General features: G+C 33.9%; 1 protein-coding gene across 1 annotated transcript in view; it reads right to left on the bottom strand.

The window, feature by feature from the left end:
• The window catches only part of CLOCK (clock circadian regulator), a 55,806-nt gene extending 44,022 nt beyond the window's left edge, over nucleotides 1-11,784 (bottom strand). The window contains exons 1-5 of the mRNA XM_044681727.1: nucleotides 11,676-11,784; nucleotides 4,766-4,856; nucleotides 3,723-3,782; nucleotides 3,040-3,188; nucleotides 2,646-2,737 (exon numbers count right to left, since the gene is read on the bottom strand). Of these exons, the coding sequence (XP_044537662.1) occupies nucleotides 2,646-2,737; nucleotides 3,040-3,188; nucleotides 3,723-3,782; nucleotides 4,766-4,856; nucleotides 11,676-11,784 (501 nt within the window). The remainder of the gene's footprint in view (nucleotides 1-2,645; nucleotides 2,738-3,039; nucleotides 3,189-3,722; nucleotides 3,783-4,765; nucleotides 4,857-11,675) is intronic.
• Between the last annotated feature and the right edge of the window lie 895 nt (nucleotides 11,785-12,679).

Genomic DNA, 12,679 nt, shown 5'->3' with positions numbered 1-12,679 from the left:
CACTCCAGTATCTTTGCCAAGAAAATCCCAAAAATAGTCATGAAGAGTCGAACATGACACAAAACCACTTAATAAAATATTTACAATTACTAAGAAGTATACACACACATACACTCATATCACACATACCTATATCTGTATTAATCAACTAAGCAAGTATTTATTAAGTATTTACTATATTTTAGACCCTGTTCCAGTCTAATCTATACTAGACAGTGTTCTAGACACTAGCTAGTCTTATTAGTCATAGGGCAAATAATAAGCCAAATACCATACAGTTGAAGAGATATATACAAACACATGTGTTTAATGTAGACATATGTATAGTTGTATGTATATAGATATAGATATATGCATGCATATGTTCTATCCAGAGAAACCACAGCCAGGTGAAATTTGGCCTACTGAAATCAGATATTGAGATTTCCCCCCTTATCTTTAATTGAGACACTAAAATTATGCAAATAGGTCAAATTATATGTTTTGATAAAAATCTAGGTCTAAGTGATACAAAGATATACACGCACTTGTGCACACACACACACACACCCCCCTATATATTTTATTGTTCCAGAAGGAAAATTTATTTTGTAGCAACAGTAAATACTAATTGCTAAAAATATGCTTCACATAATAAATGTGAAATATAAATACAGAGAATTCCAGGGGTATGATCCTAAATATTGTAATGATAAGTGATTTAATAATTACATTTTAAAATAATTCTGAAAGACAATAACTATTTCACCCATATCACTAACATACTAGACACGAGGGCTAAGGAAATAATACTAAGAAGCCAATTTCTGGTAGAAAAAAGCATTAGCAAAATTATAACTTATGCTTCAGTTTACTCTGCAATTATAAAAAAAAATTTTAGGTAAGATATTGAGTTCTGATTATAGATTTATACATGGGCAAAATATGACTAAATTTCATAGATCTTTCACTTCATATCCCAAGCCATGTTCATCAATATTTTCACATGTTAACAACTCAGCACCAAGATTTATTTACACAAAAAATTGGCTTTCACAACTGACATCAACAAAAGATAATTCATGAATTTGCTTCTTTCTCCTTCCTTGCTACATACAATTTGGTCTTTTGACATATGGAGATATAAACACATACATAATAATAGATAGATGGATATGCCTTTTTGCCAAGCCCTAAAAATTATTTTTATTAAATAAACATTATTACCAAATATAAATTGGGCATCAGCTGAGGAAAAGTTTTAATATCCTCTCTATTTCTCTATGTTGATTACTTCCTTTACTTTTCCATCGAATTCATGCATTTTCTCACTTTCCTATACTTCCTCCTCAACCAAAGCCTATCCTCTTTAAAAAAACATTATTTCTCTTATCTCTCATAATTCATTTGTTAAGTTTTTATAAAAATGTTTTTAATCTTTAAATACATTTGAAATACAGAGATAGCAGCTATGCTACATTGCCATACCTCATAAGAAGTGAGAATGCATGAAATGGTAGGTCAGCATTTCAACATTTATATGGTATTTATGATTGGTTCACCCACTAACATACCACTCTAAAGCTACATGAAGGAATTTTTACTTCTCTTAGAAACCTAAGACATGAACTCCGACAAGTCAAACACCAAGCTGGAAAGATACAGTTTCAGGTTTACTGTGAGACTGTCTGCTAACAGAGTGCCAGCCAAACAAAATTTCATCACCAAATGGCAGGTTATAGGAATTTTTTCGGACACAGCAATTCCAAAAGAGCACTGATTAAAGGACAGAAGGGTTACAACCTGCATTGGGTTAAGGAATACCTACAGCAAAGAAGCAAACCATGGACCCCAGAAGTATTATTTGGTTTTCTAAACAGATTTGACAATTTTGAACAAAATACACCACTATGAGAACCCAAATTAATTAGATTTTGAAAACTTTCTTACTAAAAAAAACCACAAGCTCAATTCCTATAAAGAATTTCTAATTAGTTAGGAATGAATTCCTTTTTCTTGTAGTCCTAAAAACCTAGAGCCATGTTTTACTATTACCTCCTAGAAACACATTTTATTTTTTAATTTTTAATTTTTATTTTGAATATTTTCCCCTAGTTACATATTTCATATTTTTTCCCTCTCTCCCAATCCCCTTAGCTGATGCACAGTTCCACTGAGTTTTACATGTATCATTGATCAAGACCTAATTCCATATTATTGATAGTTGGACTAGAGTTATTGTTTAGTGTCTACATCCCCAATAATATCCCCGATAGCCCATGTCTTCAAGCAATTGTTTTTCTTCTGTGTTAGAAACACATTTTAAAATTTAGTGCAAGATAGGCCCTGTAGTAGTCAAAGTATATGACAGAAGACATCTGATATCATTTAGAGCAATAAAGTAATGAATATTTTGCTAATTGCTGGAGAAGCCTCACATATTTCTCTTATTAAAACGGTAAAAAACTCGAACAATACAGAATCTAGGAAAATTTAGCATGGGTTTACTCAAAGCTGTAATAAAAAACCCCAAAACAACTAATGATTAATGTTCATTGAAGGTACAGCTTGCTGAATTAAATTAAATAAAAACAAGCCTGGTATTTATCAAAAGTCACTAAAAATCTCTTGAAATTAAAATTTTAAGAAGATGAATTGTGATATACCTCTAACATTAATTGTGTAAACTCTTCATTACTAAGGAATGTAGGTTTCCAGTCCTGTCTAATTTCACTGGCATCTGACTGTGCGGTGATTTCTGAAAGAGATTAATAAAAAGATTATATTCTGGACATTGTTTTTCTACAATAACCATTAGTCAAAATCAATTGCTTTTTTACCTCTAGGTTACTTATTTGGACATAAAAGATCTTTTTGTAAAATAACAAAATAAGTGTTAAAACTTGAAGTTTTTCTTAAATAAAAAAGTCAGGATAAACTAAAATGATTTAAATTCTGCCCATGGGTTTTCTTTTGTACCTTGCTTTTAAAGAAATAAAACCAATATTGGATTCAGTTTGCATTACTTAATACATTTGTTGAACTGAAAATTCCAAATACCTTTGTGCTTCCGTAAAAAATCAATGCTTTTCTGTAGTACAGTGGATTTGTCCATCTTCCGAGCATTACCAGGAAGCATAGATCCCAATTCTTTGATGAGAACATTAAACTGATCTCTGCGCTTCTTCTCAGATTTATTTCTAGATACTCTGAGGAAAGATTAGCAATCATTCAATGTAGAGTTGGAATCATCATCCAAGTTAGGCTAGTGGACATATTTTTAGGTAATGAAACATCCACAGTAGGAGAACCAGATTCAGAATTCAATGTTTCTGATACAAAAGATTATTTTAAAAAATTTAAAGTAACAATTGTGCAAATAAAGGTGTCTCTCATTTTGGAAGCTAACAAAAGACATATATTTATTTCTTCCACATAAACAAGCAAATATTTACTTTCACATAAAATCTAATTGAATTATGTTCTTAACTTGATTGAACAAATGTTTCTGATTTATTTTATAAATCTTTATGTTCTAAATATCAAAGGGTGCATGTCTTGATTATAATGAAGGGAAAAAAATCACTATACTAAATTTATAGGCAAACAGTCTATATAGTTTAGGTTTTTATATGTCTTACTATAATTTATAAGTCAAAGTTAATCATAATTCAAATTAACACTTAAATTGTTAAAGTGCCAATTTAATCATTTATTTGTAAGTATACATTTTAAGCAGCCACCTTTTTGCTTTATCCTTGTCATCTTCTTCCACCAGCCCATCAAAAATACTACCGTCATCTCTAAAAGAGACATTAAAACATTAAAACAGACATTAATAGCATACTCACTATGAAACTGAAAAAAATATCCTATTACTTGAATTGACCCATGTATTGTAAAGTCACCTTATCAGGTAGGCATTATGATTACATTGAAAAACCAATTAATAATAGAAATGAAAACTTTTCACTAACTTATTTTTATACAATATTTACAAACTGTACTGTTACTTCAACACTTAAATTGATATATACACACATATATGTAGAAAACACACGAATATATATGTATGCATGAGCCACAGAGGAAAACTAAAAAGTGAGTGGATGAGAGTTTAGTTCAATTCCACAAATATTTATTTAATATCTATTATATTGCCCAGCACTATGGTAAGAAATTCTGATACAAAGTTAAATAGAAAGTGTAACACCATTAGGCAAAGATAAAAGTTTATAGGAAAACACTTCTTTTGCCATTGAATGTAATAATTAATTCATATTGTGAATTTTAATAATGCATTCTTAATTTTTCACATTTGTGTTGTGGCAAGGCAGTTCATAAAACTATTAGTCACCCTCCCCAATGTAATTAAGTTTATTTATATTTGCAAAATTTTAAAATCATCTCTATTATCAGTGGTCATCACATTCTTACTTTAATTAAAATAAAAGTTTCAAGAGGTTTAGGAATTCATTATTAGCTCACGTGGTCAAATCTTTTTCACCTAAAAAGCTTCCAAAGTATACTTACGAGCAAGAACTTCTCTTACATATCTTCTTTATGGAAGGACAACCAGACTGCAATCTTCCCTCTTTACCTTGTCATAACTTCTAAACTATAATAACTATAGTATTGTACCTTACTAACCATAAAAAAGGAACTAGAACACAGAGATGGGACCTAAAAACATTAAGTATAAAAACTTTTTTATATGTGTTTGATAGAAATGATTAATTTGCCATTGAAAAATAATTTAAAGTAAAATAGCATCCAAATAGCATACCTGTCTGCAATTGAGCTCATTTTATGATAGCTTATGGTAAAGTATATAACATGCTGCGCTTTCGTCTTGTGGTAGACATTTGTACTTCTGCCTGTGCAAGAAGAGAAATAAGGGGGTATTAACTTCATAGTAACCTAAATTGGTTAATCAACGCTATATTCACAGATAATTTTTTAAAATTTATTGAAGGTTATTCAAACACATACACATACCTTTTTCAAACAGAAAAAAAAGAACGCCAGAAGAATGCAAAATCTCAGCTCTACTACTGTTTCCATTAAAAAATAAAAAGCAAAATAGTCAGCATCATGAAAAAGAACTCATCCTAATATATAAATGCCAATATTAAAAAAATACCTGGAACATCTTATCTTCTTTCTCCATCTAACACTGTCTCAGTGATTTCATCAGCTCTTGGGTTCAGTTATCTCCTTATGGATGAATCCCAAATTTCTCTATATATCTACATTTATACTTATACACATTATATATTTACATAAGCTATGTACATAATATACAAATGCATATATGTACATATGCATATATACATGCCCATATACATATAACTTGGATTCAAATCCAGTCTGATACATAGTGACCAGAAGACCCTGAGCAAATTAAAGTAGGCCCTGGTTTTATGCAAATTCGACAACATACAAATTCAGATATGTGTGCAATTGTCAATAAAAAAAAATAAAGGCTGAAAAATACATAAAATAAAACATTTTAATTATGCACTAAATCTGCTCTATTTTCCCAAGTGGTATAAAATCTTGAAGCAGTTCATCTGATCCCACTCAAGCTTTCTCTGAGAAGCATTAGTGTGAATCATTACATTGTTTTGCATCAAACATTAGCTCCTGCATCAGTCTGTGTCAAAGCCGTACTTCTCTTTGCATCATTAATACTATTTAGTTATTAATAAGAGTCCCAAAGTATAATAGTAGTAATGCTTGTAACTCTGATAAGCCTAAGAAAAGATAAGCTTTGCTCATTTAAGAAATACTTGTTAAATAATGAGGTTCGCTATCATGCATGATTTTCAACATATGAGAAGGGTCTTGGAACATATTAGTTATGTAAAATGAGGTCCTACTATATACTTAATTTCCTGGTGCCCCAGGCAATTCTCTAAAACTCTCATATAAACATATATGTGTCTAAAGTTTTATTTATTTTTATTGTTTTACTTTTCATCTTTGAAGCAATACTGTGTATTGGTTTCAAGGCAGAAGAGTGGTAAAGGCTAGGCAATAGGGGTTAAGGGACTTGCCCAGGGTCACACAGCTAGGAAGTGTCTGAGGCTAGATTTGAACCCAGAACCCACTGTCTCTGGGGCCAAGTGTCTAGGATTTTAGAAGACTATATATATAACCTCTCCTTATACTACTATCTGTCTTTGGACTTCTTTAGCTGGATGATTCTCTGGTATCTCAAACTTAACAAATCCAAAAAAGAATTCATCATAAACCCATTTCTCCCCCATAGCTATCTTTTTTCTATTGAGAACACCACAATCTTTTTACTCCCTTTGGTTCTTAATTTTAGTCATCCTAAATTTTTCACTCACATCCTCTATATTCAGTAAGTGTCGAGTTTTGTTGATTCTAATCACCAGCACACTATCTCTCCATTCTGTTTTTTTCTCTGCATTCACAAGGTCACTCTAGTTTGATCATTATTACATCTCCTTAAGGCCTGAACTTAAATATCAACAAACATGAATACTTCAATATATAATGAAACCAGAACAGAAAAATGATTGTTTTTGAAACTGAACCTTTGTTATATCCCTTTCATATATGTGTGTCCTCTCTCTACAGAGACAGACAGACACACACACACACACACACACACACACACAGTCTCTGTCTCTAGCCCTTTATTCAGTGTGCCATCCTGCTTTTTACATAACTTGTTAATAAATGCCTGTTGTATTGGAGTGGACATTTGAATAATACATTTTAAGGGTTGCAAATTTCTTTACATACATAATCTCACAATAATTTTATAAGGGAGGCACTATAGATACTATTGTCTCATTTACAGATGAGGAAACTCAGACTTGGAAAGGATGCTGCAGTCAAAGAACTAGAATCTTGCCCTCTATCCATTAATACAGGCTGTCTCAACTATCCCAAACAATATGCAATCAAAATGGATTTGCTGCTTGGATCGACTGTAAAAATAAAATCACAGGTCTAACTCTACCTATAATCTTTCTGAAAGATTAAGGCAAATAATCCATGATTTTAACAGTAACTGTCTCGATACTAGAAAGCACTTGTGTTGAAGCACTTCAATAACTAGTTCTTTTTTCTGAGGTTGCTATTTCAAGTAGAGTGTTAAAACAACAGCCACACTCAGCCTGAAACATGTTGATTAAAACATAATTGGGGGCAGATAGGTGCATCAGTGGAATAGAGAGCCGGGTCTAGGGTCAGGAGGTCCTGGATTCAAATATGATTTCAGACACTTCCTAGTTGTTTGACCTTGGGCAAATCTAGCCTTTACCATTCTTCTGCTTGGAATCAAATGATTCTAAGACAGAAGGCAAGAATTAAAAAAAAAATGTAACTGGGAAATGTTTAACAAAATAAGTAAGAATACAATAAAACAGATAATGTTAATTTGTGGTTTCCTAAATCAATATGCAGCTGGCAGAGATCCATTTCTATTTGGGTATGATGTCACTGTTATAAAGAAATAAAAATAAAACTGACTGGCATAGTGCCTTGCATAGAGCAGGTATTATGTTTACTGAATCAAAATATTTTGGATTTTTTTAAGTCCATAAAGAGCAAGAAGGTACAGAATTACTTAACATTTATATTTATAAAAATAATTTTAGCATCTATAAAAAGTATAAACATTTATTAAAATTAGGAAACATTTCTACACATCAAGCACTAAATACTGAAATGAGCCATAAATGCCCTAGTGCAGAATTAGATGATACTAATTTAAAGGTGAAACTTTCAACTTCTAAAATAGGGAAGAAATATAATTAGTGTAATTTTAATCTTTGAAAAGACCTTAGGCATCAACTAATTCAGCCTCTTCATTCTTTTTTTTTAACTTATCTTTTGGGGTTTTTTCAATATTTTATTTTTCCCCAATTACATGTAAAAATAATTTTTAACTTTAAAAATTTTTGAGTTACAAATTCTCTCCGTCCCTCCCCTCCCTACCCCCTTCTTGTGAAAGCAAGCAATTTGATATAGATTATACATGTACAGTCATGTATAACATGTATTCCCATATTAGTCATAAAAGAAAACAAAAAAATAAAGTTTTAAAAATATGTCTTGATCTGCATTCAGGCACCATCATTTTATTCTCTGGGGGTAGAAAGCATTTTTCATCATGAGTACTTTGAAATTGTCTTGGATCATTGACTGCTAAGAATAGCTGAGTCATTCATAGTTGCTGCATAATATTGCTGTTATTGTGTACAATACTCTCCTAGTTCAGCTCATTTCACTTTTCATTAATCCATGTAAGTCTTTCCAAAATTTTCTGAAAGTATCTTGCTCATCATTTTTTATGGCACAATTAGTATTCATGGCTTTTGGGTAGTTCAATAATTGTTGTTTTTTTCCCTTTAAAATATTTTTCCAAGGTTACATGATTCATGATTTTTCCCACCCCTTTCCCCACCTCCACTCCCCCAGAGCTGACAAGCAGTTCTACTGGGTTATATATGTATCATTGTTCAAAACCTATTTCCATATTATTCATATTTCCAATAGAGTGATCTTTTAAAATCAAAATCCCAATCATATACCCATTTTTTTTAAACCCTTAACTTCTGTGTATTAGTTCCTTGGTGGAAGAGTGGTAAGGGTAGGCAATGGGGGTCAAGTGACTTGCCCAAGGTCACACAGCTGGGAAGTGTCTGAGGGCAGATTTGAACCTAGGACCTCCTGTCTCTAGGCCTGGTTCTCAATCCACTGAGCTACCCAGCTGCCCCCCTAATCATATACCCATTGAAGTATTTGATCCATCATAAGTTTTTCTTCTGTGTTTCTGCTTCCACAGTTCTTTCTCTGGATCTGGATAGTGTCCTTTCTCATAAGTCCCTCAGAATTGTCCTGGATCATTGCATTGCTGGTAGTAGAAAAGTTTATTACATTTGATTGTGCCACAGTGTATCTGTCTCTGTGTACAACGTTCTCCTGGTTCTGCCCTTTTCGCTCTGCATCAATTCCTGGAGGTTGTTCCAATTCATCATTCCTTTCAGTACAATAGTATTCCATCACCATCATATACCACAATTTAGTTCAATAATTTTTAAATGATCTCTTCTTGACCTATTTTTGTGGTCAGTTGATTTTTCAATGAGATAGTTCACATTTTCTTGTATTTTTTTCATTATTTTTGATTTTGTTTTATTGTTTCTTGGAGCCATTAGCTTCCATTTGCCCAATTCTAATTTTTAAGAAATTGTTTTTCTTCAGTGAGCTTTGTATCTCCTTTTCCATTTGGTCAATTCTACTTTTTAAGCAATTCTTCTCTTCTGTGAATTTTTGTTTATCTTTTCCCTTTTGGTGAACTTTGCTTTTGAAAAAGTTCTTCTCTTCGATGTATTTTTGTGCCTCTTTTACCATTTGGTCTATGGTGTCTTCTAAGGCAGTAATGGCAAATCTTTTAGAGACTGCGTGCTGTCCTCCCTGCCCTCCCAGAGACCATTGTTATGCCCTACCTCCCCATACCCCACACAAGGGAGGGAGGGAGTGGTCCCATTGGGCTGCTGGGCAGAGGGGCAGTGAGGTGTGCTGGAGAGGAGGAAGGAAGAAGCTTTGCCCAAATCCCTCTGCCTTTCTAGTAACAAACTCTAACAGCTGATAACACATGTGCCCACAGAGAGTACTCTGTGTGCCACCTTTGGCATACATGCCATAAGTTCACCATCATTGCTCTAAGGCAGTGGTTCCCAAACTTTTTTGGCCTACTGACCCCTTTACAGAAAAAATATTGCTTAGCGCCCCTGGAAATTATCAAACTATTTACTGAACTCAGAATAGAATGTAATACAAAATAAGTGTGGCCATCACTGCCCCGCTGGATTGTTGCAGCACCCACCAGGGAGCGGTGATGCCCACTTTGGGAATCACTGCTCTAAGGTGATGTTTTCTTTGGAGTGTTTTTTTTTTTAGCACCTCCTTTACCAAGTTATTGATTGTTTTTTCATGTTTCCCTTGCATCATTCCCACCCCCACCCCTTTTCCTTTATCTCTCCTATGTGTTTTTAAAATCCTTTTTTAATTCTTCCAGAATTCTTTTAAAACCTAAGATTAATTCATATTTTTCTCTGAGGCTCTACATGTAGCAGTTTTGACTTTGTTGACTTCTTTTGAGTTTGTGTTTTGATCATCCTTGTCACCATAATAACTTTTTTTTAAAACAGTTTCCTAATTTTTCTATCTTATTTCTTGACTTTTAACTTTTTGTTAAAGCTCGGCTCTGCTCCCAGGGTGAAGGGGCCACTCTCGCAACTGCTGGTTTTTGTGAAGCTGTTTTCAAAGGTAGTTCTGGGTTGTATGTTTTCAGTTCTTCTAAGATAGTATGATGTAAGGAGAAGTGTGGTCATTGTTCTCCTAACCTATGTTGGTCTGTGAGCAACCACAAGCACTTTTGTGACCAGTGTCCCTGCTCCCCTAAGGCAACAAGTTCTTGAGTTCTCACAGGAGGACTATAACTCAGGACTGGGAACCAGATCAGTACATGGGCAATGTATCAGAGTCCTGCACCTAGTGCCAGCAAAGGGATCATTTTAATTTCCTTCTGATCACTTATCTGAACCCTTACCATCTAAGTCAGGGGTTGGCAACGTATAGCTCTAGAGCCATATCTGGCTCTTTTGAGGGCCAGCTATGGCTCTTTCTGCAGGAGCCATAAAGTCAATTTTTTTTTCAAGCACTGTTACAGGAGTGGCACTGTGAGCACTGTATGGTTCTCATGAAATTACATTTTAAAAAATGTGGCATTTATGGCTCTCACGGCCAAAAAGGCTGCAGACCCCTGATCTAAGGGCTGAGAATTCCAGAAACCACTGCTGCTGATTCAGTTACCCCAAACACCTGCTGCTAGCTTGCCAAGGCTTGGCCTTCTGCTGTCATGATGAGGCTCCACTTTCATCTCAGTACAACAGTCTTTTCCTGCTGATCTTCTAGTTGTCTTGAGCAGGGAAATTGCTTCACTCTGTTCTTTTGTGGGTTATGTCACTCCAGAATTTGTTTTGAGGCTTTAAAGTTGTTTGGAGGGAAATTTGGGAGAGCTTAGGGGAGTCCCTGCCTTTTCCCTGCTCTGTCCCCAACTCCTTCATTCATACTGATTCTTATTTTGGTGCTTTTTTAATTTCTCCAATTAAAAAAAGTTAGTAAGCAAAAGTTAATTTTTTTAAAAACCTTTACCTTCTTTCTTAGAATTGGTATTAAGTATCAGTTCCAAGGCAGAAGAGTGATCAGGGCTTGGTAATTTGGGTTATGTGACTTGTCCAGGATTGCACAGCTAGGAAGTATCTGAGGCTTGATAACCCAGGACCCTCCTATCTCAAGGTGTGGCTCTCTACCCACTGAGACACCTAATTGCCCCAACAAATAGTTTACTTTTGAAAATAGCTTAAAATTAGTTTTGAGAAAATCAAAATACTTTAAAATCTAAAATATGTTAAGCAAATAGAAAGGTAGATATTAATATAATTTAATAGAAAAGTACTTGAGAAAATTTCTCAGGCAGAGAATAAGAGAAATATAATATAGATCTTCTGCCCAATTCAGTCCATGCCTTCTCCTGAAATATAAAGTCTATCTTTAAAGCAATCTTATTGCAGATAGTTTTGGCTTTCTGTAAGTCTATATTATGCAAATTTGACTCTCTTGCCGGCAAGTAGTAGCTCTTCCCTTACCCCTATCCCAGGCTTGGGCTCTGGTGAGCAATGGTCTTGGCAGCTGTAGCAGCAGCTGCACCAGCACAACCCAGAGCCAGGGGTCCTCTGCTGCAGGTACTGAATCCATTTGAATTTTAGGTATAAAGAAGTGGAGAGGGCAGGGCCACACCAACCATCCCCAAGAGATGGAGAGGTCTACAGAAAGGACCACTTATGGTATGTGAGAACTGTCTGTACTCTATAGCCACTCTATATATGAATCACAAACATCAAGAAATGGCACAATTTTTAACACTGCTCTCACTTTCCCAAATCTCTTTTCCTCCCTGCTTCATTGCAAATAAAAAGACACAGTTCAGTCAAAGAAACGAACATAAACTAACAACTAACATGACCGTGTCTGATAATGTATGCCTCATTCAGCATCTATAGACTACCACATTTCTGAAGAAAGTTTACTATATCACTAGTATTCTGGAATCAAAATAGTCATTTCAGTGACCTGATTTCTGATGTCTTTTAATATTGTTTTTATTTGTATCATACATTTCCTTAAATAAACAGAGACTGGCATTAGCTGATAAGCATAGATAGAATGTACAACTGAAAATATCTTAAAGCAAAATCTTTAGTAGTATTAACATATTAAACAATATATTAACATTGCATTTATATACATTACTTCCTTTGAGAATTACTAAAGACATATGATATTCTTATATCTTATAATTAAAGGTAACAAGCACTAGGCCTATTTTATAAGACAGAAATTAATATCACAAAAAGTTGGCTCATATAGCACAAACCTGAGACTATATTACTAGATTCCATTTAGTTATAGTTCCTGCTCAGGTACAGAGACAACTTGATGGCGTTTGAGTCCTTTCTAATCCTGCCAAATGTACTCCTAGTTCTATCCTCTCCTTTTTTGTCCATGAAAGTCTTTCCATTCCAGTCCACACTAAATGCTATCATTCCTACTAGTTCCCACTTGCTAACTCAATGAACTTACTATTTTATTT

This window comes from Gracilinanus agilis, chromosome 6, assembly GCF_016433145.1.
Source record: "Gracilinanus agilis isolate LMUSP501 chromosome 6, AgileGrace, whole genome shotgun sequence".
NCBI classification, from domain to species: domain Eukaryota; kingdom Metazoa; phylum Chordata; class Mammalia; order Didelphimorphia; family Didelphidae; genus Gracilinanus; species Gracilinanus agilis.
The sequence above is the reverse complement of the archived record's forward strand: the minus strand, read 5'-3'. Positions and strand labels throughout refer to the sequence as shown.